Source organism: Podarcis raffonei, chromosome 6 (assembly GCF_027172205.1).
Source record: "Podarcis raffonei isolate rPodRaf1 chromosome 6, rPodRaf1.pri, whole genome shotgun sequence".
Taxonomy (NCBI): Eukaryota; Metazoa; Chordata; class Lepidosauria; order Squamata; family Lacertidae; genus Podarcis; species Podarcis raffonei.
This window is the reverse complement of record NC_070607.1, coordinates 16,279,006-16,306,360: the sequence shown is the minus strand read 5'-3', so window position 1 is coordinate 16,306,360 and position 27,355 is coordinate 16,279,006. Positions and strand designations below refer to the sequence as shown.

Here is a 27,355-nt window from a genome sequence, read left to right as displayed (position 1 = left end):
TTTCCACAAGGAAAGGTGGTTAGGCAGGGAGACCTGGCGGAAAGGCGCCACCATTCCACGAACTGGCGACCACCCCTATTCAGTAAGTGGCAGATTCCTACGCACGCGCAGAGGGACTTCCGGTCGCCGGCCGAATCGACCGCGAAACCCAAATGCATGGACACGGCGCAGTGGGGACGATAGAGACGCGGGGCTAGGACGAACGGGTTCCCCTTTTCACGTGACTCTCCCTGCGCGTGCGCACCAGCGGTCTTCTACAATCTCGGTGGTTGGCTTTCCCCCCTTCCCCTTTCACCATAGAGACGAAGGAGACACTTGCCTGGGCGACGGACGTCGAAGCGGCCCTTGCCGCAGAGGTTGCCGGGAAGGGAGCGGCGCGTGCGCTGCTTTGCGGGCGTTCGAGGGCGGCGTGAGGAGAGAGAGAGAATTTTTTTTTTAATAATAACAATAACAATAATAATAGTAGGAACGGGTTGTCGCGTCAGGCGGACGGAGCGAGAGAGAACGCGAGCGAAGGGGGCCCGCCCGGGGAAGGCAGTTGCGGCCGCTCCAGCGCCATGGCGGGAGGAGGCAGCGCCGGCGAGTGGTGCCTCATGGAGAGCGACCCGGGCGTCTTCACGGAGCTCATCAAGGGCTTCGGTGAGGCTTCGCGGCGGCCCACTTCGCGGGGAGGCGGGGCCTTGCCAGCGGGGAGAGGAGGGGGGCTAGGATTTCCCCAGCTGCCTTTTATTCGCTGGAGGAAACGTAGTCTCTTGCCATGTGCAGAGCGCCTTAGTTGGGAAAGCCAGCTTCCTCTCTTGGTGTGTAGAAGTCCTCACTACGGTGCCTCCGAGGCGTGTGCCGAGCGCCTCTCCCATCCGGTGGAAAGCAGGATTTTCGTTTAGCTGCCACGAGGCAAGCGGGTTGGGTTGCAATGAAGTCGGTGCCGGATTTACGTCTAAGCTAAACAAGCTATAGCTGAGGGCCCCACTCTCTTGGGGGCTCCCCAAAAAAATTCATAGGGGGGGGGACTTGTGTACGTTTCCAAAATAAAAGGAAAAAAACAAATAAAACCTACATACAGCAACAGTGTTTTGTGTTGTGTAGGCTCTTATGATGTAAGCCTGCTAGCATAGTTGCCAACTTTTTAAAAGGGAAATTCCCTTATTCCGAATAGGATTCCTCGCAAGAAAAGGGAAACGTTGACAGCTATGCCTGCTAGCCTGCTCCCTAAAAACAGTGATAATTTGTTGTTGACAAAGGACAGCTGGACATATAAAGGGACCCATTACCTTCAGTAGCTAAATCTGGCCCTGAATGAAGGATGTGTAAGGCTCGCATGCTTTTGCCTTGTCATTCTGCCCGGGTATTTTATAGACTCATGGAAAGGAAGCATCATCTCCTGGTAGCCCCTACAATGCAGAAATCTCAACCGTAGGCGCCAACTCCTAGGGGCTGAAGTCCCTTAAGCCCCCTCCCCTCCTTCTATAAAATATTTGAGGGGTCCAGGCCCCCACTTTAAAGATGATGGGCTTTGCCATACAAAGGTGTGCATGTGCCGCGTCTTGTGGTTGCTTATGCGGGATGGGGCATACCTGGGGCTCCCCAGGGTTTTTTTCAAGTTGGCACTCCTGATCTCAGCTAAAGCATCCATGACAGGTGGCCATCCAACCTCTCCTTTAAAACCTCTAATGAAGGAGGGGTCCACAACCCGAGGGCGTCCGTTACTGCCATAAAGTTCTCCTCTCTTGTAACGTGAAGTGTCTGGTTCAGGTCCTCCAGAGCAGGAGAGAACAAGCTCAGTTCCCAGACTAGATCATGCCCCGGTCAAGATAGCATGGCTGGTTGGAAATCCTAGCAAAGTCACACCCTGATGTACTTGCAGTTGGCCCTATTCATATGTCTGTATGCTAATGGATATCTTCCATGGTGTTGGACTTGGGCTGAGCCTGGGTTCAAGGGCTTGTGTAGAATTGCTTCATACCATTATTCTGGTTTTGTGTGTGGCTACGGGCCATTTTTTTCCACCACAGAAGGTTTGCCATCTTTGTGTTCGAAAGAGTTGTAGCCAGCCACTGCCCTGTATGTGTCTCTGTATTTGCAGACTCATGTCAGTTGTGTTGGTGGCTTGTGTGTGTGCATTTAACACAATTTAGACATAGGTCTAAGCCTCCTTTTGACCCAGGTACATATTTCTCTGCCCCAAACATGATACTGTGTATGATGTCAGTTGTAGGGCAGGGGAGTATGGCTTGGCCAAATGGAGACATTGTGGGCCTAGTTAACCCACAAGCCAGAGATATCTCACTACTGATCTCAAGTGGGCATTTACAAACATGTTTCATAGGAATGTGCTTGATAGGGAGCTGGAGTTGGTTGTGTCTCCTTATTGAATTTACATTTTGTTGCATCTTTTGCAATTTGATGAGTGAAGTGGTTGTGGATGGACCACTTTAGAGAAGTTACTGTCCATCTGTCTAATCTTAATCTGTTTTTATGATTTGCTTTGATTTGAGGCTAAAGCTTCTTTCTCAGATTATTCAGATTGTTCAGATTAACAAATAATGATAATAAAATTCCTGGCAGATGACTTTGCTATCATCCTATCTGGTAGATGTAATGTAGCTTGCTATTATTCGTTTTTTGCTCTGGGGGAGCTGAGTCATTAAATATGCTGACAGGTACACAAGGTCTCATCTCTGAGTTCTGCACACATTCATTAAAAATAATTTCTGCTTCAGAGCATTCCTAATGCACATTGTTCACCTTTGCCAGTTCTTTCATTGCACATTTTCTTCCTGAATCATAAATATTGGAATATCTTTCTAAGCCTAAATTAAACCATGGTTTAGGATTGTGAATTAATAAAAAACATTGCTTCAATAAGTAAGGCACAGCCTTCACTGGTTTAATAATTAAGTGCCTGAAGTAAAAGAAATATCCCTTGTAACTACTACTACTAAACCTTTTTTGTCATCAAACTATTGGCTATTTTAGCACCATGGTTGGTAACTTATCCCACCAGGTAGGTGTTTACAATTTAAACAGATATTTGCAATATTAGCGTCTGTCAAGAGTATTCTTTATCCAAATTCTCAGACGCCACATTTTTAGTATCCCACATATTTGTGGCACTGTGGACATTCCGAGACATCCATTTTTAGCAACTCATTTTTTATTATAAGGTTTGTAAATATGTAAATTTGGCATGATTTTCATGGCATCATGATTTACATATATCATGGACCAATTTATTATAAAATGCAATAGAAGGGGTGGAAGTTATTTCTGTATATTGAAACAAAATTAAGTTGTTTCGAAAGAGGTGTCAGGTTTTACTTTCTGTTTTTCCTGTAAAGCAAACTTTCTAAGGTGGAATAATCACAATAATTACAATAATTATCTCTGCTACTACAGGTTGTAGAGGCGCGCAAGTAGAGGAAATATGGAGTTTGGAGCCAGAGAACTTTGAGAAATTAAAGTAAGTTTTATTCCAAATAATTTACTTCTCTTTCCCCCATCCCCAATTCTTATTGCTAAAAAATCTGTCAGGTATAATAGTGCACACTTACAGAGTTGTGTGTTCCATTCATACATTAAAGTGAACAATGGAGGGAGCTGGGAGCAGCATCCTGCAAATTTTTTTGGAAAGGCATGCATTTCTTTTCCTGCTGACCCTGGGCAGTTCCTGTCCTGAGCTTTTAAGTGTTGGTTGGGTTAAAAGTAATAATTTTCTATGTTCATATTCGGTACTAAGCCACATCTGGTTTAGCAACGCATACTGTTCACACAGCAGAAACACTTGCTTCTTGCAAGCAAGAAAACCACAACAGGGATATGTAGAAGTGATGTAGGAGCCCGGGGTAGTGGTTGGTTTTTTACCCTTGGTTGTTAAACCATCAACCAGTTATGGCTTAAGCCTGGGTAGAGATTGTGGCTTGTTACAACAAAACAAACCTCTGCCTCGGGTTCAGACATAATGCTAAGCTATCTCTGTCGTACTTTATGTTTGATTGAAGAGAAGAGTTACATGTCAACACGTGGACTGCATGCACCAGCACATACCTCAGGCATAGTAGGGCTTACTAAACAAGATTTTACACCTTACTGTTCAGGTGTAGCCATTTAAAAAAACTATGTGTGTGTTCAATTAGGTTTATTGAATTTGTTTCCAGTAAGGATGTTTAGTGTTTTAACTTTCAACATGTTGTGATAATGCTTTACTGGGTTTTCTTGCTTGTTTTCTTTTTGTGCCCCTTTTTATGTAGGCCAGTTCATGGATTAATTTTTCTGTTCAAGTGGCAACCAGGAGAAGAACCAGCTGGCTCTGTTGTTCAGGACTCGAGATTAGATACTATATTTTTTGCTAAACAGGTATAGTAAGTTAAAAGATTATCTGTGACACCTCCTAATTAGATGCAGCAAGTGAAAATAATACAACTTTGAAACATTGTGACATAGTTTAAATAGTAAGGCAGTCTGGCAGAACAGGTTGTTCAGTGAATAATAAAAATTATCATGGGCAAAGCAACTTTGTTTTATGTGCATTCAAATTTAATATTTCCAAAGATGCGACACTTGCCTTTTACAAGTGTAGTCAAGAATAATTCATGGGCTGCAAACTTTGCAGATTTTCTCGGAAGTAAATCTCATATATCTCTGGCAGTTCTGAGTAAGCATGCAAAGGATTCTGCTTTAAGGGAATCTTAACAAACATTGGGAAACTTAGTCTCCACTTTGAGGATATTCCTCACAAAGCAGCTTGCAGCATTTCAAAATGTATATCCACATTCATAAAACATTTAAACAACAATCAACAGCACTGATATGATCAGCATAAAACAACAGTAGCTCAACAATATTCCAGTTTACTATTACAACTGGTGATCCCACATTAAATACGGGGGGGGCTGCCTGATCCCTCTCAGGATTGCGTTCCATAATTTCAGGGTCATTGCAGAGAAGGCTCTAATTTGTGTGTTCACCAGCCTGTTTGCCTTTGATGGTGGACACTGAAGCAGGCCTTCTACCGTATCTTAAATTGCAGACAGGACAATATAATCATTATAAACATGTGTCACGCAAAAGAGCAGTAAACAAACATACATGTATGCGTGTATATATGATGAAAGATAAATGAATTCACATTTTTTTAAAAATCATTCAACCAAAGTAAATAATGAGCATGACTTTAGATCATATCTTCCTTTCTCATTCCAAAATAAGATATAACTCGCCCATTTTCCAGTAAACTTGTTTTGCTATAAATTTCTTTCTGATGAGTTTAGTGAGTTCATATGTTGTGGTTAGGTCTCAAATCCTGAAAAAACCACTCTGATGGGGAGGGGCAGTTCTTCCCCCCCCAGAAAGTTGAGATTGACTTTTTGATGGCTGTTAACATATTATTACAGTAGGGACGACCTTGCACAGGGGTTGTATTCTGAGAGTAGTGCATAAAGCCAAAATGGCATATTGTCAAAACAACCCCCTGGAATCACTTCCACACAGGGAATCTTACCTTTCAGAGCTGGTGCCAGATCTCATGAAAGCCTGCAGAGCCCACAAAAGGGTTTCAGTAAAAGGGAGCTTAAAAGCTCTTGTTATGCAGGGTTCTACTGGCATGGAAATAGCTTTTAAGTGCTCTGCCTTGCTTACAGGGATATTGGATGGCAATGTGAGATCTTGCCTCCAGAGCCCACACAAGATATTCCCAGAGCCCCATAAGCATGGCGGAGAGCTTGAAAGCTGTTCCTATGATGGGAAAATCCAGTTTTCCCTGGGGGATACATATTTATTTTAAAAGTCCAAAGTAAAGTGATGTATAAGAAAGTAGTGTTCTGTCCTGGAATATTTTATGGTAGAATGGAATTCTGATAGGTAAAAGCACTGGGACCTTCCACCAGCAACCCTATCATCTATCTTAGAAGAGGGGACCATCTCCCTACCATTCTGCTGTTCTTGTCTGCATGTGTACAAGCACAGTATCATAGTGGTTCAGGAATGGGGAACCCATAGCCCTCCAGATGTTGTTTGACTGCAGCTCCTAACATTCCTTAACATTCACCAGGCTGTCTGGGACTGACCAGAGTCCAACAACATCTTGGTGGGGTGGGTTGTCGAGTTCACAGGATTCTTACCCTTGTACAAATAGTTGGTGGAATAGCAAAAAAAAATAAAAAAATTCATTGTTGCTCCTTTCCAGTTTCATTGTGTTACTGTTAAAATTACATCATATAAAACAAGCATAATTTGAGGCAGATTTATTTAGAAATTTGGGGGTTGAGCAAGGAATGCCACTTGGCAGTAGAACTTCCCATTCCTTTCCGTTTGCTCTGCAGCCCCTGCTGCAATTCTGGTCCAGTGGTGGGGACCCCTAAAAAATATTTTTTTGGAGAAGAGGACTTCAGAGCCAAGTGGAAGTCCTTGCATGAAGTCAATTCCATGCAAATGTCTTTTGGGAGGGGAAGTGTAAGAAAAGTTTAAGTTCAGTTTCCAAAAACCTGGCATTGTGGTGAGAGTTCATCAAAGAAAATGTGTATTGATATGTTCTATGGCACTGTGGTCTAAACCGCTGAGCCTAGGGCTTGCCAATTGGAAGGTCAGTGGTTTGAATCCCCTCGACGGGGTGAGCGCCTGTTGCTCGGTCCCAGCTCCTGCCAACCTAGCAGTTTGAAAGCACGTCAAAGTGCAAGTAGATAAATAGGTACCGCTCCAGCAGGAAGGTAAACAGCGTTTACCACATAACCCGGAAAAACTGTCTGCGGACAAATGCCGGCTCCCTCGGCCAGTAAAGCAAGATGAGCGCTGTAACCCCAGAGTCGTTCCTGACTGTACTTAACTGTCAGGGGTCATTTACCTTTTTATTTAGTCATACTTAAATAAATCTCAGCTTCTGGGCATACTTCATCTTCTGACCACTTGCACTCCAGTTCCCCTCCATTTTTTTATTCCTAGTATGTTGAGTTTAGCCCTGATTTAGCAAATCTCATTACTGAGAGAGAAAAGCCAGTTCATATATTAAATTTTGTTGTTGTTGTTGTTTAGTCGTTTAGTCGTGTTCGACTCTTCGTGACCCCATGGACCAGAGCACGCCAGGCACCTCTGTCCTCCACTACCTCCCGCAGTATACTCATGCTGGTAACCTCGAAAACACTATCCAACCATCTCGTCCTCTGTCGCCCCCTTCTCCTTGTGCCCTCCATCTTTCCCAGCATCAGTGTCTTCTCCAGGGAGTCTTCTCTTCTCATGAGGTGGCCAAAGTACTGGAGCCTCAGCTTCACGATCTGTCCTTCCAGTGAGCACTCAGGGCTGATTTCCTTAAGAATGGATGTGTTTGATCTTCTTGCAGTCCATGGGACTCTCAAGAGTCTTCTCCAGCACCATAATTCAAAAGCATCAATATATTCCTAAATATTAAATTTAGGAATGAAAAATGCAGACTCAAAAGTGACTTTCAGATTAGAGCTAACTTGGTTTAATAGGGATTTTGCATTTGCTGGGTCTTGAAGATAAAATGGTAGGCATTATTCTTGGAAGGCTGTGCCTTCCGGTGAACTACTATGTCAATTCTTGTATTTTGAAGGATGTTGTGGGGAAATACTCTTAGGCTAGCAGTTCAGAGAACTGACACTTGATGGCACCAAAATAATGTTCTAAAAGGGATTTCTACAGGAGTAGGTACCCATGCAATACTTTTTGCATTCCTACTGCTTGATCTCATCTAAATTTTAAAACCAATCAATCAAGCTTTACAGACAATTTAAAAATAAATAAATAAATATCTGAATGTGATAACCAAGTAGTTTCTGTAATAACATCCAGATTGGTGATGAAACAAATGAAATAAAATTGATGGCCTGTTAATAGAGATTGTAGCTCTTGAGCCTTTCTTGGATAATCACACGATAAAGTTGTCTGCATGTTTGTCAATGTGGCCAGCTTCATATGCACACTTGTAAAATTTGGCCTCCTTGTTATGCCTAGATATGATACGGTCCTGTATTTTGGGGCCTCAGAACTCTGGATCACCCTATATGAGCTAGGATACCTAGGCACAATAAGGTGAGGTAAGGGTGCAATTTCTGCCTTAACTCTAAATTCCTAGCTTTGCTATTGTGTCAGAGTAGATTAATAGTGTTTTTTTCCGTGTACTGTTAATCATAAAACAACAGTACAATGGGTTAGGGTGGGGGCTAATCAAAATACCTTATTTCATTTTTTAAACTTGACTATTTTTAACTTTGTTTGAATAGCTTCTTATTTTGATTTGCTAGTGTACATGAGAAAGCTTTTTAAATAGAAAAACTCAGATGTTCTAAGTGTTACAGATATCTGACCAGAAATATACTTTATGGAAAGCCAACCTCTTAGTGTGCGTCAGCTTCTCAACTATGAACCTTCTCAGATCTGACTTGCTCATAATTACGAAAGGAGGACAGTCAGTCCCATCTCTGTATGTTGAAAATGTTCATATCATTTAGGCATCAGTATTTTAAGTTCTTTATTTTTCTCTGTAGTTTTTTTTTCCAAGGACTACAGGTATTTTCTCATGGTTGTTCCATTGATGACCATTCAGATGGTACCTTGGTTACTTGGTCCATTTTAAACTTCACTGCTGCTGCTTTTGATTATACTACTTTCTCCCTACAGCTTCAATCATAGACCTATTTGCCTGGGAGTAAAGTCCAAGTTAACTCGATAATGCTTATTTCTGAGTTGACATACACATGATTCTGCTATAAGTTACTTTTTGTGTAAAAAGTGGGAAAGACCTCCTTTATTCCTTCATTGCTGTTAATCTCCAAAAAGCATTAGTCATTATTAAACAAAATGTAAGAGGAAAGTTCAACCTAGGCGTGCCTATCTAGATGCTCGCTGCCTTTTTGTATATTTGTGGGGTATGTTTAAAGTAGCTCTGTGCATTCTGGCCCATTCTAGTAAAAAGGAAATTATTAATTTCTTTCATTTATAAAAATAGGGTACCTCATTATTTAAAAAAAACCCCCACCCAATTTAACTAACTCCTATTGTTCTTGAGCCTGTAACTTACATATTTCAGTGTCAGGGCAATAAAACAGGTTTAATTTGTTTCTCTAAACAAAGCTGCAAAATAAGTCATTGGGTGTCAAAGGCATTTTACCTTCCTGCAGTGGATATGGGGTTGGGAGCATACTGATGTAGAAGAAGGGGCTCTTACTTTAAACTTAAAACATAGTCCAGTCTTTCCCACCTTCTACATTGTTCCAGAGAGTTCACTGACTTGCCAGAGAAGCTTTTCAGGAAACTTCAGGAGGAATTGATGAAAATCACTTCCCACTCTTCCTCCAACAGATTGTTCCATAAGCTGAGTTTCACCCCAGGTAGCCTGGATCCAACCCAATGGCCATAGTGGGTAAACTTGAGGCTACTATAACTCATTTTATAATTTGTCTTGTATTCAATTATTTCTGAATTTTCACTTTGTTTCTTTTTTAACAGGTAATAAATAACGCCTGTGCAACTCAGGCTATAGTAAGTGTGCTATTAAACTGCACCCATCAAGACGTCCATTTAGGAGAAACGCTGTCAGAATTTAAAGAATTTTCACAAAGCTTTGATGCAGCAGTACGTCCAATTATTCTATTCTCTCTCTATTTTTTTTTAAAAAGCATCTTAAGCCTGAGTCATTAGTTGAACAAATGTCTCATTTTAATTTTAGATGAAGGGCCTGGCATTAAGTAACTCTGAAGTGATTCGACAAGTCCACAACAGTTTTGCCAGGTAACAAGAAATTTGAAGCCTTTCGGATACAGTTTCCAGAGATGCTTTTGGTTTAACATCCATGCTTGTCTCTAATTTAACCTATAGACAACAAATGTTTGAGTTTGATGCAAAGTCGACGGCAAAAGAAGAAGATGCTTTTCACTTTGTCAGCTATGTTCCTGTGCATGGAAGATTATATGAACTGGATGGTCTAAGAGAAGGCCCAATAGATTTAGGTAACACTCACATTTCACCTGTATAACTTCCTGCCTGAATGTCATTCAAGGTATACTGGGTGTATACAAAATACAGTGGTGCCTCGCAAGATGAAAAGAATCCGTTCCGCGAGTCTCTTCGTCTTGCGGTTTTTTCGTCTTGCGAAGCAAGCCCATTAGCGGATTAGCACTATTAGCAGCTTAGCGGGCTTAGCGGATCAGCTGATAAGCGGCTTAGTGGATCAGCTGATAAGCGGCTTAGCGGATCAGCTGATAAGCGGCTTAGTGATCAGCTGTTTAGCGGCTTAGCGGATCAGCTGATAAGCGGCTTAGCAGGTCAGCTGATAAGCGGCTTAGCGATCAGCTGTTAAGCGGCTTAGCGGATCAGCTGATAAGCGGCTTAGCGGCTTGGGAAAAGGGGGGGGGAAGGAAAAAAACCCTGCAGGAACTCGCAAGACATTTTCGTATTGCGAAGCAAGCCCATAGGAAATTCGTTTTGCGAAGCACCTCCAAAACGGAAAACCCTTTCATCTAGCGGGTTTTCTGTCTTGCGAGGCATTCGTCTTGCGGGGCACCACTGTACATAGGGTAGCAAGGGTAGAAGACAGGACCAGCTGGTGGGCTGCAGCCTGAATTACCTGTCAAACTGGGTGTTGGGGGAAAAAAAGCTAAGCTAGCTAAGTAGACTCCTTTAATGCCATTCAGGGTGTACATGAGGTGGGGTGGTATCGTGTAAAACTTTTTGTTAGAGAGGTAAAGGGACCCCTGACCATTAGGTCCAGTTGTGACTGACTCTGGGGTTGTGGTGCATGGATTCAAACCGCCGACTCTGAGGTACCGCTATGGTGGGAAGGTAAATGGCGTTTCCATGCGCTGCTCTGGGTTCGCCAGAAGCAGCATAGTCATGCTGGCCACATGACCCGGAAGCTGTACGCCGGCTCCCTCAGCCAGTAAAGCGAGATGAGCGCCATAGCCCCAGAGTCATCTGCGACTGGATCTAATGGTCAAGGGTCCCTTTACCTTTAAAAGCGTGATTTTATTGTTTTAGAAATGATTTAGAATTGATTATGCAGCATCCCTGGAATCTAAGTATTAGTTTAAAATCAGTATACTTTCCCTCATATTTATAGGAGCTGCCTGTGATCAAGAAACGTGTTCTCCTCAATGCACCAAAACAACCTCAGCAGACTATCTATCTATCTATCTATCTATTTATTTATTTATTGAATTTATATACCACCCTATACCCAGAGGTCTCGGGGCGGTTCACAGAATAAAATCAAAATATAAAACCACAAAATACATAATCAAAATAAAAACAACAACCCAATAGCCAACTCTTGAGCTGCAACAAGTCTGGCTACTCTCTTTGTAACAAATGTACCTTGGCTAGATAGTAAAAAAAAAAAAAAGTTTTGACTTCATCAGCAGGTATTGTGTATCTGAAGCTTACAGTCCTATAAACTTGTAACTTGCAAGAAAATTAACTTGTACTTCTTATGTATTTCCCATTTAGGAGTATGCAATCAAGATGACTGGATCAGTGCTGTAAGGCCCGTCATAGAAAAACGAATACAAAAGTAAACATATAATTAACTGTTTTCATGGTGAAACTGGAATTAACTGTTTTTAGACTTGAACTTTTAGATTGCTGGCTGGAGCAATTCCAGCTTGGCCTTTTTCCCCCTACCCATTTGTCGGCTTCCAAAAGATCTGGAATTTTCTGAGGGGGAATTGTTTCATCTTCATGGTTCTATTGAGAAGGGTCATCTTTTATTTGAGCAGTTACAGCAGTGGCAATCCAGGACTCATGGGGGTGCCAGAAACAGGGACCAGGACAGCAGCATTAGTAGAATTTCTGAGATTGTCCTGTGCTGACACTCAGCCTAGGAATGACTGTTGAGAATTTCTGTGCCCCATACAATACTGTTCTCTCCCCCACTCAGATTAAACTTGATTAGGTTGTCCTGTAGAGAAATCAAAATACCAGGCTGTAAATTTGGCAAAATTTGCTTACAAACATGGTTAAACTGTGTTCGCAAGATAACTGGAATCATCTTGCAATATTCTTAACTTGACACATACGTTAAAATCAGCGCATAATGAGAGAACAAAGTGTTATCACTCTCCACTTCTGTTGCTGGTCGCTGCATTTGCCATTGTTAATTGGTGGGCAATGTTTAGTTGGCTTTGTTCTTAATGCAGAAGTGTCCGAAGCTTATCAATAGCTATGAGACTCCTGATGCAGTGATGGCAGTATGTGACAACTCTGTTTTTATTTTGTAGGTACAGTGAAGGTGAAATAAGGTTTAACTTGATGGCAATTGTATCTGACAGAAAAATGATATATGAACAGAAAATTGCAGAGTTGCAGAGACAACTTGCTGAGGTATTCTGCTAATCGAATAGGTTGTTTCGATAACTTGGTTGCATCGTAAGCCTTAGTTAGTAAATTGCCCTGGGAGCACCTGGTGTTGCAGCATTCCTGAAGCTAAGCAGCTAATAAACCACAGCAGGAATCAACTCAGAGTATCATGTAAGAGTGGGATACAAGTGTAATTTTTTATTTCAAAAAGAAAAAGTTGGGCAATATGAATTGGTTCTCTTTCACTACCACTTTCTTTTCCTTTCTGAACAACTGTATAGCATCTAGACTTCTGTACATAGCCTGAAAACCCCAGCTCTCTTCTCTAACTTTTTTTAAGCCAGTATGGTTGTTGTAGAGGTAGGCACAAAAGCAATTGTAGGAAATGCGCGACAGAAACAAAGCAAGCTTAAATTATTCCGCATTTCTTCCAGCTTTTTATTATTTCTGATCTCCTTTATCAAAAGGCAAGCAAATGGTACTAGCAAATAAAAGTACTTTAGCAAGCACTTTTAATTACTACAGGTCAGACTAGAACATTGCATGATAATTTGCACTGGAGATGCATGCAAATGAGACTAGTGAGGTAAGCTTTTGTTCTTTGTCCATTGTATGATATTATATCTCTATGAATCTCGACTGGATGACATTGTGCTAGAAACACTAACATGCAAGTTAATAAATTGTTTTCCTCAATAGGAAGAGCCCATGGATACAGACCAGAGCAGTAATATACTAAGTTCTATTCAGTCAGAAGTTGCAAAATATCAGATGTTAATTGACGAAGAAAACCAAAAATTGAAAAGATACAAGGTATGTGCTGTGCATGCTCAGAATGGTTTTTAAAAAGGGAATGCTAACCATGTGGTTTCTGAGCTGAAAGAAATGGAGAAACATTATACTCCATGGCTGTGTTGGTCCCACAGAATGTGACACAAGCTGGTGAAGAAATGTCAACACGCTATGCCTTTTCAAATAATTGATTCTTCATCTGGTGCTCAGAGCAAAAAACTAATGAGCTTTTGTGTGAAGGATTGAGGGCTGGCTAGCTGCCTCTGGAAACAGAAGAGTAGAAAACAGCTTATTCTAAATAAATGTGTGTTGCCCCAAGGAGTGGTTTCAGACTTGCTTCTTATGGGAATCCCTTTGCACACTGACTTTTCCATTAAGGAAGCCCTGATAGTTCCTGAGGTGACAAGAATCATAATCAGTTTACTTGGGCTGCTGGCCCCATTCCTGTTAGTTCTCATATATCTAAAAGTATACTGTGGCTTCATTACGGGGGCAGATGGGTAGTGATGGGCACGCTTTCTTTCAGGGGTGTTTTCCCATCATCACTTTCTTTCACCTTGAGGAGCTTGCTTTCAACTTCTGAGGACCTGCAGGGTTCCTCAGTTTTGAAAATCACTGTGGGGTAGACGGGAAGAGAGACGGTTTGTGATCTCAGATGTCAAACATTTCAGAAGTAATCAGTAGTTTCTGGTGCCCACTGTGAGGGCAGAAGGCAGGAAGACTAATAGTAGATGGAACCAGAGATGATGACAGCCAGAGCTATTGACAAGTAGAGCCTATCAAATGACTGGCTGTAAGAAGGCAAGCAGGAGGAGAAGAAGAAAAACAACACATCTTGGAGAACTGAATTAACAACCCACATTTTGTAAAGGAGAGGCATTTCATTTATGCTTTCACATTTCAAAGCAGTTATGCAGTCCTCTTACACAAAGCCCAGCCATTTTTAAGCAAAGGTTGGATGGTCATCTGTCATGGATGCTTTAGTTGAGATTCCTGCATTGGACTAAATGATTCTTGAGGGTCCCTTCCGATTCAGTGCAAAAAAATGACTTGAACCGTAAAGTATGAGCATTCTTTTTGAAAGCAAGAGGTTCTGAGGGAACGTGATACCAAAGCCTTGGGATACTGTTCAGTGCCGCAGTGTCTGGCCTGAACTGACCCTTCCCAAATTTACCTCCAGTTATTGAATGGCAAGTTTGGTCTGCGTCGCCAGTGTCCTGCCTTCGAAGGGACCTATGGGGTCTGATGATACTGGAGATGGAAAGAGGCCTTTCACTCTTAAGTTCTTTATAATTTCATGGCTGGTTTTTATCCCCGCCACCCCCCATGCCTTGTTGAAATTTCTTTTCTACCTTGATTCTAGGGGGCTGTGCAACCTGATCCCTCCAGCAAGGTCAGATGGCTTGTAATCCTAATTCTAGTTCCTGTTTAAAACTCCTCCTTTGTTTCAGATCACTTCGTAATTTTTAACATTTGATCTTTCTAATAAAAGACACCCCTCCCCCCCGCAACCTGCTCTGTGGCTTGTTACATAAACTGGCACAGACATTAGTGCAGCCATTTGGCTCCCACAGATAACTGGACACCTTAAGAGGTACTCATGTTGGAAGATGTGTAGCTCTTGTTCCATTAATTGGAACATAATTTCCCGTCTGTTCATGGAATGGAAGGGGCAAGCTTCGTAATCCGACATTAACACTTCGCGTGCAGAGGACTTCTTGCAGGAACAATTATTTGCAGGTTAAGCTGGTTACAGCGGGATCTGTACCTGCTGCAACTCTGATCTAACTTTTTTGTGTGTTGCTTCCATCACAGTTTGCTTCTTAGTGTGATTGTAATGTTACATAGCATAGTGTGTGGATTTCTGAGATCAGGGCGGCCACGGGAGTACTTCAACACGGAACCGCCAAGCCTCACACTCCCTTGGCACACGCAGAGGCCAAAATTTGACACACACAAACACACAGCTCTTGTGCTGCCTTCCCAAACCCTGATAAGCAGTGAGCTTTAAGAAGGAGGCAGAAGGCTCTGGCAAGGTCCTAGAGCCCTCAGGCCTCCTTCCCAAAGCCCAGTGCCTCGCTTACCCAGCTACGGGAAGGCTGCATGAGGGCTGGGGCGGGGAGGTGTCGGATGTTGCTGAGGGCTGCCAAAAAGACCTTGAGGGCTGCATATCTTCTGCTCTGTTCAGATACATTTATACCATAGTGATGCATCAAAGGCTTTTCTTACTCTGCACAGACTTCTTTCACTGCCCAAAGCACTACAAGTTGCAGGCTTTTATACAGACTAATGATAATTGACTTAATTTGCCAGCTAGATTACCTTAAGAGCCTTGTCGGAATGGCTGAAGTAAATCCCATTATGATGTTTGAAACATGTGGCAGAAAACGCTTAATTTACCCTTGGGCTTCTTAACTTGTTGAATGCAGCACCATCACCCCATCAAACATACCTGCACAGCCATTTATTATTTAAAAGGACAAAAACAGTGAATATTCATCGTAATATTCTTTTGCTGATGATATTGTCTATCCCTGGCTCAGATCTGTTCTGACATCAGACGCTGTGGTTTTCTGCAGGCTAACTAACATCCCACGAGGGCACATCAGGCCAATGTGGTTGTCTATACAGTGGTACCTCGGGTTACATATGCTTCAGGTTACATACACTTCAGGTTACAGACTCCGCTAACCCAGAAATATTACCTCGGGTTAAGAACTTTGCTTCAGGATGAGAACAGAAATCGTGCAGCAGCAGCGCAACAGGAGGCCCCATTAGCTAAAGTGGTGCTTCACGTTAAGAACAATTTCAGGTTAAGAATGGAACTCCGGAACGAATTAAGTCCTTAACCCGAGGTACCACTGTATATAACAACTGAAGCTGCAGTCCTTTACATGGGCATAGCATGGGCATAAGCTCCACTGAACTCAATAGGACTTATTTCTCAGTAGACATGCACAAGATTGCAGTAGGGCTTTTTGTTCGGCTGTTCTAAACTTTGGTCTGACATAAGTCCTATTCAAAATTTAATGAGCCTAAGTTGGCCATGCATATTAACATTGGTGAATCTACTCCGAGTAGGGCTAACATTGAACACACACACACACACACACACCCTGATATTTTGTTTTTCTTATACTGAGACCATAATCTGAACCCAATACGTTTTTCCCAAATTAGCTGTTGACTACTTGCAAAAAGGTTGATACAATTAAAATAATGATAAAAATCTGTAAATCTTCATTTTGTTTGGGTTGAAACTCAAGATTTTCATAAAAGCAGAGTTTTTTAATGCATGTTTCCTATCTTCTGTTAGGATAACGTTTTAGCAATTGTATTGTTCCAATTTTTATTGTGGCTCTTTTGTACTAAGAGAATAATGCTGTGAAGCTATAGGCCATAACAGCAAATACTTAATGACTTGGCATGCACATTGAGCTTCCCATTTTTTTCCATGGTTAGACTATCTAAAGTTAGCTCCTGTCTGCTTTTTGCAGACAACTAATGACTGCATAATTTCAATAGTGACTTCCTTCTGAAGAAAGGAAAACTACAGAATTTGGAGAAATGGTGAACTATAGAAACCTTTATCTTGCCTCTTGAAACATTCCAAATCTTGTTCATGCAAGTTTTATTCGGGCTGGAAGCCTCAAAAAGCTTCTACTCTCCAGCAACTGGCAAATTTTACTCTTGTACAACCCAAGGGGATTAAGAGGGCAGAGTGGTAGAGAAACTGATTTTGCTTTTAAAACATTTCTAACTTGCTTTTCATCTCAGGATGAAGTTACATTTCAGAGCACAACAATAATAATTAAGCAGCTTTTTTTTTTAATGCCATCAAGATTTTTAAGACTACAGGTAGGCTGCGTAAATCAACCCTCAACTGAACAACTAATGACCCCCCAAATGCTTGAGAAAACAATCACATTTAAGCTGGCACAGAAAATAAAAAGCAGTCTGCACCAATCATCCCATAATCAGCACCAGCAGTATGTTGCATCCCCCAGCCAAAATTTCTTCTCTCTCTCCCCTCTCCAAAATATAATAAAAATCTTACACAAGGGAGATAGTGATTTTGCTCAAATGCTTATTGACAAAGTTTATTGTATGTATTTGCTAATGCACTGAGGTGGAAACCTGGCTTTGCGGTGTGTGCACGTGATGGGATTTAATGCTAATTTCTTTAATGTCTCACCTATGCTTGTAGATTGAAAACATTAGAAGAAAACATAACTACCTGCCATTCATTATGGAATTGTTAAAGACTTTAGCAGAACACCAGCAGCTAATCCCACTTGTAGAAAAGGTAAGTGTTTTGCTCTCAGCCTCAAATAACTTATTAGGCAGGCTGTTTGTGTGTATGTGTGGTGCAGCACACACCTGAACATTAGAGAAAAATGTCAGAGTGATCAATAGAAGCAGAATCGTGAAACCTGTAGACTTTTTTTGCTTAGAGAAGAGAGTATCTGAAGCACATACACCTAGATGGCACTCTTTCTCACTCTTGCATTTCTCACTAAACCCCTAGCAAACTGTAAGCTTCGGCTTCTGTGGCATCTATTCTGATTATATTGACTTCATGGCATTTTGCTATTTCCTCAGTGCTCTGGTTCCAGTTGTAGCATAGATTTGCCAGTGTGGCCTAATTCCAAGCACGTTTAATCAATAAATTAACACTCAGCCTATCCCCTGCAGGGCTATTAAACTGTTTGGTGATTCAGCTGACCCAATTTAGATTATTGTTCTGAAATTGCCTTGCACATGTTCTTCCCATGTGCTCTAGATGTACAATGAGTACAATGATCGATACTGAGTTTTAGTCCTATGTACATCCACTTGAGAGTAAATGTTGTGAGCTCTTCTGGACTGATTTGTGATTATATATCGGTTTCCAAAGATCTGTCTGTATCAAACTACCGTATTTTTCGTCCTATAGGGCGCACCGGCCCCTAGGACGCACCTAGTTTTTTTTGGGGGGGGGCGGAATGAATAAAAAATATATATTTCCCCCCCCCCCAGCCCCAAGCCTTGCGCACACCTTCCCGAAGCACGGGGCGCCCTTTGGAGGGTGCTGCAGGCTGCTGCCCCAAGCCTTGCGTGCCCGGTGGGACCTCCCGCCGGGCGCGCTAGGCTTGCGGACACCCGCCCGAAGCACGGGGTGCCCTCCAGAGGGCTCCTCGGGCTGCAGGCTGCCGCCCCAAGCCTCGCGCACCCAGCGGGACCTCCCGCCAGGCTTGCAAGGCTTGCGGATAGCTTCCTGAAGCCTGGAGAGCTAAAGGCATCGGTGCGCACCGACCCCTCTCACTCTCCAGGCTTCAGCGAAAGCCTGCATTCGCCCCATAGGACGCACACACATTTCCCCTTTATTTTTGGAGGGGAAAAAGTGCGTCCTATAGGGCGAAAAATACGGTACATCTGTTGTAGAATGCAGTTGCTTGTATATTCAGGGATCGAAGAGATAACGCAGAGTTTTGTATATTTTGAGTTACAGAAGGGAAAAAAATACCTGGGCTGTTATAACAGTGCCACATGCTTTCTCTGTCTGACTTTACCTTCTAGGCAAAAGAAAAACAGAATGCCAAGAAAGCTCAAGAGGCCAAATGAAGACTGGTGTCCTTTTCTTTCTTTCGTTTTGTGGGTGGTCAGGGTTTTTGTTTGTTTTGTTTTGAGAGGGGAATGTGCTTCTGAATTTCTTCGTCTTCATGAAAGTAACCCTGCAAGACTTCTTGTAAAGTTTAAAATTGTCCGACGCACGTTTACTGACCGTAACAGTTTGTCCTGTCCCATTTGCACGGAGTCTATAAATCTTCCCCTTTTTCCTTGCATCATGTGCATGTACTACCGCTCAGTAATGTTTTTAGAGTCTCCGTCAAATTCCAGTATTTAACAGTTATATCTGACTTGATTCTTCATAACTTAATCAGGAAATACTGCTGCAATTTGTACAGACCCAAATTTGTGAAAGTAATGTAGATCTTTTTACCATAATGAATATATTTAAATATCTTGTCTCACAGTGAAGCATTGGATATATAGTTATGTGAAGAAAGCTTGACTTGTTTTTTTAAAAAAAGAAAATAAGTTGGCCTCTCTTTGTTTATCACCACTAACTATCCTCGTCTCTGAATCTTTCAGTGGCTCGCCCTCTGTTCTTGTTTATATGGAGTTGTGTCTAAATTTTTTACAGAGTTGAAAGTACAGATTGAACAGTAGAATCATTTACAATGACCAATGGATAAGCTTGAGAGTTTATTGCTTTAGTAGAAAATAATAATAATAAATTCCCATTTTTATTTTGGCACATGTTTGTACCTTGTAGTATTGCTGTCCATGGGTAATATGATTTCTGCAAGGAAAGCAGTCTTGCCTTCTCTTGAGCCATTTATGTGACACCAAAGTTGCAAAAGATTTGCAGAGATGTTTTCTCATAGGATGAGGTTGTATCTAGGACGGTTTCAGGGAGAATTTTTAAACTTGCCCTGCTCTGGTGTACATCACTACATGTATAGATTTTGTCCTGATATTCCCAATTAAACAAATGCTCTATTTTCATCCTTCAAGATTTTAGAAGAAAAAAAGTATGTTTATGTTTAGCAAAGTATTTAATGGGTGAAAAATTCATGCTTTGTCACGAGCACACATTGACATTTCAGCTGAATCAACCACTCCAAAAGGCAAAAAAATTGAACAATAGGTATCCAAAATATTTCTGTGTTTCCTTTCTGTCTCATAATTTAGGAAGTTCAATGTAACTGTCACCAACATTTTGGAAACAGTCCTATGGTGTGGCAGGGAGCAGCAGCAGCTAGTTTCCCATTTTTATCCTGTGTTGTATAAAAAGTGACTAGCAGGACAAATGCCAGTTGAAACACAGAGACAGCACCTTCCTCTGGTGTTAGAACACTACTGGGCAGAAAGGTAGGTGGTAGGGAGGTTCGTAAGCTGGGTGCTTACACCACAAATACCCTTTGCCCTATTCTTACACACACACACACACACACACACACACACACCAGGCTAAATCCTTGCTAGAGGTGGGATAGAGAACACAGTCTCCCTAAAAGACCTGATTTAGCGGGTTTATCTGTGAGAAGGTGATCCTTTTAATTATCCTGGACATAAGCCATTCAAGCATTAAAGGCGATGATCAGCAGTTTGAACTGCAAATGAAGACTATGTTGGGGTTTGCATGATAAAAAATAAAAGCACCAGCCATAGCTTTGGCTTCTCTGCTTTGCACCAGGCATAACCTCTGAACAAGGCAGTCCCACAGAGATCATGTTACAGCAATCCAGCCTTCATGTATTAATTAATTCCTGTGACCAGAGCTGATCTACCTTTGCCAGGAATGGAGGCAATTACTGTTCACATCTAAGCTACATAAAAGCACTTTTGACCACCTCAGCTCTCTGATGTACTCTTTGAGTACTTCCCCCACTCTTTGAGAGATGTGCCACCCTGCTCCAAATGGGTTGAGCCCCAGTCCTGCTGATTAGCAGTACTTTGCCTGGATTAAGCCTGGATTTTGTTAGCCTGCCTCCACATCCAGCTCAATATTGTCTCTGTTGACTGACAGCAGCTCTCCCGCATTTCAGACAGCGACCGGGAATTTCTTGCATGTGAAACAGATGCTGCTCCACTCAGCTATGGCTCTTCCTGATTTATGATGGAAAAAAGAGATAGCGACACTATATACAGGCTGGTGACACTGAACCTTCAGTCTCTGATCCCTGTCCCCTTTGCACCCATTTCATATTGATGATAAAAAGGCATCTATATGCCAGTTCCTTTGGTGTCAAATAGAAGTCTCCCAGTGCCACATCCGAAGCCTGTGCCCCAGCAAGGATTGTGGAACAGTGTGTCTATCCTAGCCATATGGTCTAGAAGCATTCTAGAACAGCTCCAGGTTAGTGCTGCTGAGAGTTTCAGCACCAGCAGAACTAATGGGTGCACTCTCTCTGTCTGGCTTCTGAGTACTGTATTTTTCGCTCCATAAGACGCACCCGACCATAAGGTGCACCTAGGTTTGGGAGGAGGAAAATAAGAAAAAATTATTCTGAATCCCAGAAGCCAGAACAGCAAGAGGGATCTGGCTTCTGGGATACTGTGTGGCTGTTCTGGCTTCTGGGATAACCGCGCCAAGCCTCTTCAGGGCAGCGGGATGAAGGCTCCCCCTGCCAGAAGAGGCTGCGCGCAGCTAAGGCAGAAGCCAGGACGGGCGTCGCTGAAGGGGCGCTGCGCAGTTCTCGGTGCAGCACCTCTCCTTCACAGGAGAGGCGCTGCTCAGAGAGGGAGAACTGCGCAGCACCCCTTCAAGCGAAGCTGGAGAAGGAACAGAAGGAGTCCCTTCTGTTCCTCCAGCTTCGCAGGAGAGGCAGAACTGCGCAGCGCCCCTTCGAGCGAAGCTGGAGAAGGAACAGAAGGAGTCCCTTCTGTTCCTCCTCCAGCTTTGCAGGACAGGTGTGTCGCTGAAGGGCTGCTGCACAGTTCTCCCTCTGCGCAGCGCCTCTCCTTCCCAGGGTCTCCTTCTGTTCCTCCTCCCGCTTTGCTGAACGGGCATTGCGCAGCTCTCCCTCTCTGTGCAGCGTTATTCGCACCATAAGACGCACTCACATTTCCCCTTACCTTTTAGGTGGAAAAAAGTGCATCATATGGAGCGAAAAATACGGTAAATAACAGCTGAAACGGATCTATGTAAATGCTCTTGTTCCTAGAGTCCAGTTGCTACTTCCCACTAAAACTCCTTGCCCAGAAATTAGATGTTTTGAGGCTTGTCTGCCCACTATGCGCCTGTGATTTTGATGCGTGTGAATTCTCCCTTCTCTTTTCCCACATCTTATTTGATGGCCGCTGCACGAGAGTGATGCATTTTTGCAGGTGTGTATGACTATCGTAACCGTGTGGGGTGTGCCAGAGTGGCTACGGAAAGCTCACGCAAGTGTGCCCAGCTGCATGCTGATCCTGTAGGAAAGACCTGTGCAGTTGGTGCTAGCCACACGGTTGCTATATCCATGCACCCCTTGCATGGATTGACACCACGGAAAAATGTAGTTAGATTACTGTGTGTGAAAGGGGGCCATTATGCCTTTCTGCACAGCTGTTGCTACAAGTGGAGCAAGTCTGCCCTGTGCAGTGACATTAAGATCAAGTTCTGATAAAAAGGAGAATAAGATACATTATCCAATACTTGTTGCTTGGGAGCATTTAACAAAACAGTTTTGGTTTTTTTAAGTATTCCAAGCGGTTTCATTTTCCATTTTATCTTGCGTAATCTAACCTTTTTTTCTTCATTAGGAATGTTGCTGGCACTTTCTTGTGGTTATTTAAGCTACTTAATAAGTCATTCCCTTCCCCCTCCTCCCCCGGTCAGGGTAGGTTTAGCTTTTTAATTACATACCAAATGCAGTTGTATAAGCCAAATCCTGCAACTTGCACTATGGGGCATTACTTCAGAAAACAGCTCTGTGTTACGTGTTAACAACACTGAAGCTGGTGTAAATTTGATCATCTAATATCTGTTCTTCCCTGTGCTGCTTTTTTAAAAAACAAAAATTGTGAAGTAAAGGCTGCCTGGGAATGTTAGATGGAGGAGCAAGCACCCATTTCTTTGCCTGCTGCATCCATGGCAACATTTGGCATGAGTGATACTGCATACATTGGATCTGCAACCCATTTCCCTCGGCAGAGGGCAGGGAAAGGTCATGCAGATTGGGTGTATGCATAAAGCAGCTATATACATGTATCCCCCCCCCCCGGGACCCACACCTCTGCTTCCTTATCATATATACGGCACCCCTTGTAAGCAGGTGTGTTGTTGTTGTCGTTTAGTCGTGTCCGACTCTTCGTGACCCCATGGACCAGAGCACGCCAGGCACTCTTGTCTTCCACTGCCTCCCGCAGTTTGGTCAGACTCATGTTTGTAGCTTCGAGAACACTATCCAACCATCTCGTCCTCTGTTGTCCTCTTCTCCTTGTGCCCTCCATCTTTCCCAACATCAGGGTCTTTTCCAGGGAGTCTTCTCTTCTCATGAGGTGGCCAGAGTACTGGAGCCTCAGCTTCAGGATCTGTCCTTCCAGTGAGCACTCAGGGCTGATTTCCTGAAGAATGGAGAGGTTTGATCTTCTTGCAGTCCATGGGACTCTCAAGAGTCTCCTCCAGCACCAGAATTCAAAAGCATCAATTCTTCGGCGATCAGCCTTCTTTATGGTCCAGCAGGTGTGTTACCATCAGGCAAACTGCGGGGACAAGTATGCTCTTTCCTGCCATAAACATTCTCTAATGCAGGGAGTCTCCAATTCAGCACGAGCCGACGCCAGTGTGCCTGCCAGTATGTGCCCATAAAAAGTCCTGGTCAAATCCACAAAAACCACTCAAAAGTTCTTATTGTACAAGAGGCTGTCTGCTCTTCCCGCTCAATTCTGGTTTACGCTGCCTCTGCAGCATTGAACACACACACAAGCATCCCATTATTTCAGTGAATTCCAGAACTGGATACCTACCCTTCTGTGATGGACAGGAAAGAGGTGTTTTCCATGAGCCAGCGTGCTCGTGGCTGCCGTAGGTGATTCCCCTCCCTCCCCATGCCCATTTAATTTTGTGGTTCTGTCTTTTTCTCCTTTTTTAGATGAGGCAGCCCCTTTGTGTTACTCCATGCCCCTCCCCTCCAGCGGCCATTGGGCGGGATTCCAAATTTGCCCACTGGTCCAAAAGGTTTGATGACTCTTCCTTTAATCAATAGCTGCCCCAGCACTGGAGGTATTTAGGGGGGAAAACCTTATTGTTTGTTTACTAAGAAGCAATTCCTTATCAGCGGCTGAACAATCAAAACTGGGTATGTGTGAATAGGAAAATTACTTTGCCCAATGCATCATTGAGCATATGTCGACAAGATATTTCCAGAAATGGCAAACGGAAGAATAGTTGTTTCATTGGATCATAGAATTGGCTGTGGCCTAAACCACTGAGTCTCTTGGGCTTGCTGATCAGGTTGGCGGTTTGAATCCGCACAACGGGGTGAGCTCCCGTTGCTCTGTCCCAGTTTCTGCCAACCTAGCAATTCGAAAGCACACCAGTGCAAGCAGATAAATAGGTACCGCTGCGGCAGGAAGGTAAATGGCATTTCTGCCCACTCTGGCACTTGTCACGGTGTCCCGTTACATGTTTAGTCCTGGCCACATGACCCGGAAAGCTATCTGTGGACAAACGCCGGTTCCCTCGGCCTGAAAAGCGAGATGAGCGCCGTAACTCCATAGCCGCCTTTGACTGGACTTAACCATCCAGGGGACCTTTGCCTTTTTTACCTTTAGATTTGTAGAGTTGGAAGGGACCCCAAGGACCATCTAGTCCAGTTCCCTACAATGCAGGAATCTTGGCTAAAGCATCCATGGCAGATGGCCATCCAATCTCTGCCATCCAACCCTTGTTTGTTATGGTTTAGGTGAAGAAAGAAATCCCAACGGCAGGACCTATTGTATTGTATTGTATTGATCTTTATTACGGCCATTGGCCCATCACACGACAGTTTCCCATACCAACATAATGTACTTAAACCTCCAAATTTAAAACCGCCAAGACTTACAAAAAACAGACAAGAACCAAAGCAAAACAAAAACAAAAGACCAACATCATACATTACAATAAATTCCAACGGCAGGACCTCCAGGCTTGAGGAAAGGTTGGGCAAATGTATGTATGCTTTGTGCGTAAGTACTGCTGTCTGTTCCCAATTTAAAACCACGAGTCCCTAAGGCAAGAATAAAACTACTTGTTACGAATAGATTAGCATCCCCCTGATTAGCATCCAGTCATATTTTGAGAAGGAACAGAAGTTCCACCCCCCACAGGGATGCTCCTAAAAATGGCAAATAGTCCTCCTGCAACATTTTGGTATTTTCTCATTGTGAGTTTCCCTGCACTGGTTGGTGGGCTAACAAAAGTCACAGTGTGATGAAGCAGAGACAGAAAGCGTGTTGCAGGGGTGTCATTTCTGCTGAATTTCGCTTCATGCACCCTGTACTGTAGGTTACTTTGTGCATTCCCAGGTTTGCCATTATGATAAGAAAACAAGAATTTGCAATACGGTAGCAGAAATATTTCTCATTCTTTGGAGGCCTCTGTAAAGTTCAAGTTCCTAAGGCACTAGTTTTGCTGCTTTAAGACACCCAACGTGATATTTTGATCCTGAAGTTACAGAAGACCCCTTATTTTCACCAGGGGAACACAGAAAGCTGCCTTATACTGTTGGTCACATTGTTGGTATTCCATTTAGTATTGTCTACACTGACTGGCAGGGGCTGTGCAGGGTTTCAGGCAGTGTTCACCTGGACACGCCAGGACTTGAACCTGGGCTTTCTGCATTCACAACAGATGCTCTACCAAAAAGCCACAGCCCTTCCTCCTAGGATCTTCCTATGAGACGAAAAAAAAAGCGTTTACGTGAGATAACGGTGGCTTTCACGTGGCAGCAGCCTTTTGTCTCTGGACATATCGCCTCCTGGCCTCGCAGGAATCTCATTTTCCATTACTTCATCTCCAAACGCGAGGCCTGGAGACAGGCAGGAGCCTGAGCATTCCTACAGGGGCTTTTGAGTAAATGTGGAAAGGGGGAAAAATATTTATTTATTTTACAACAAGAGAAGGATCGGTGTCATCCAAGGAGATAAAGGACTCCTAGGCAACAGAGACTGGCAAAGGTGCTCCAGGGCCATTGTTCGAGATGTTTGCATTCTTAAGTTGACAATAGCCCTGCCAGTCTGCAAGAAGATGCCCTACCACAAAGCAGCTGAACTTGCCACCTCTTTACTTTTTTAAATCTCTGCACAAATAGCTACAGCTGAGTTCATGTGGTTGCATATCCAAGGAGCGTTGCTGAGGGTGTTTTCTTAATAACATAAGAGCCTCCTGGATTAGGCCAGCGGTCCATCTAAAGTCCAGCACCCATTGGAAGCCTATAATAAGGATCTGAGTGTAACAGCACTCTTCCCTCCTGAGGCTTCTTGCTTTCTCCTTGAGCAGGATTTATCTGTAGTTTCTGAGATCCAGGAGGTTAATAATAATAATAATAATAATAATAATAATAATAATAATAATTTATTATTTACAGTGGTGCCCCGCAAGACGAATGCCTCGCAAGACCAAAAACCCGCTAGACGAAAGGGTTTTCCATTTTTCGATGCGCTTCGCAAGACGAATTTCCCTATGGGCTTGCTTCGCAAGACGAAAACGTCTTGCGAGTCTTGCGATTTTTTTCGCTTTCCCCCCCTTTTTCTAAGCCGCTAAGCCGCTAATAGCCTTTTAGCCGCTAAGCCGCTAAGCCTTTAATAGCCGCTAAGCCGCTAATAGTGCTAATCCACCAAGCCGCTAATAGGGTTGCTTCGCAAGACAAAAAACCACTAGACGAAGAGACTCGCGGAACGGATTATTTTCGTCTTGCGAGGCACCACTGTATACCCCGCCCAACTGGCTGAGTTTCCCCAGCCACTCTGGGCGGCTTCCAATCGAGTGTTGAAAACAATACAGCATTAAATATTAAAAACTTCCCTAAACAGGGCTGCCTTCAGATGTCTTTTAAAGAGAAGATAGCTGCTTATTTCCTTCACATCTGAAGGGAGGGTGTTCTACAGCGTGGGCACCACTACCGAGAAGGCCCTCTGTCTGGTTCCCTGTAACCTCCGGGCTGAACGATGTGTCCGGGCTGAACGATGGGGGTGGAGACGCTCCTTCAGGTATACAGGACCGAGGCCATTTAGGGCTTTAAAGGTCAGCACCAAGACTTTGAATTGTGCTCAGAAACGTACTGGGAGCCAATGCAGATCTCTCAGGACCGGTGTTAAGTGGTCCTGCCGGCCACTCCCAGTCACCAGTCTAGCTGCCGCATTCTGGACTAATTGCATTTTCCAGGTTATCTTCAAAGGTAGCCCCACGTACAGCAAATTGCAGTAGTCCAAGTGGGAGATAACTGGAACATGCACCACTCTGGCAAGACAGTCTGCGGGCAGGTAGAGTCTCAGCCTACGTACCAGATGGAGCTGGTAGACAGCTGCCCTGGACACAGAATTGACCTGTGCCTCCATGGACAGCTGTGAGTCCAAAATGACTCCCAGGCTGCGCACCTGGTCCTTCAGGGGCACAGTTACCCCATTCAGGACCAGGGAGTCCCCCACACCCGCCCGCCCCCTGTTCCCCAAAAACAGTACTTCTGTCTTGTCAGGATTCAACCTCAATCTGTTAGCCGCCATCCATCCTCCAGGATCTCACACAGGA

General features: G+C 43.4%; 1 protein-coding gene across 2 annotated transcripts; it reads left to right on the top strand.

Moving 5' to 3' along the window:
* The first annotated feature begins 296 nt into the window (after positions 1-296).
* UCHL5 (ubiquitin C-terminal hydrolase L5) lies at positions 297-19,652 on the top strand. Of its 2 annotated transcripts, XM_053391449.1 has the most exons (12): positions 297-639; positions 3,397-3,460; positions 4,248-4,353; positions 9,457-9,582; positions 9,677-9,738; positions 9,826-9,956; positions 11,452-11,515; positions 12,222-12,324; positions 13,000-13,113; positions 14,456-14,485; positions 17,300-17,398; positions 18,652-19,652. In XM_053391449.1, the coding sequence occupies exons 1-12, from the start codon at positions 558-560 to the stop codon at positions 18,694-18,696; spliced, it is 1,026 nt and encodes a 341-aa protein (XP_053247424.1). In that variant the 5' UTR covers positions 297-557; the 3' UTR covers positions 18,697-19,652. The 2 variants fall into 2 exon arrangements, with proteins under 2 accessions (XP_053247424.1, XP_053247425.1); XM_053391450.1 differs by lacking the exon at positions 14,456-14,485 and having other exon boundaries at positions 301-639.
* The last annotated feature ends 7,703 nt before the right edge of the window (positions 19,653-27,355 follow it).

What these genes read in the sequence shown, in the direction of transcription:
- UCHL5 (XM_053391449.1), top strand. Translation starts at nt 558, where the DNA reads ATGGCGGGAGGAGGCAGCGCCGGCGAGTGGTGCCTCATGGAGAGCGAC. An exon ending in GTCCACAACAGTTTTGCCAG is followed by an intron (nt 9,739 to 9,825) that starts GTAACAAGAAAT and finishes TTTAACCTATAG; the next exon opens with ACAACAAATGTTTGAGTTTG. An exon ending in AACCTGATCCCTCCAGCAAG is followed by an intron (nt 14,486 to 17,299) that starts GTCAGATGGCTT and finishes CTATGCTTGTAG; the next exon opens with ATTGAAAACATTAGAAGAAA.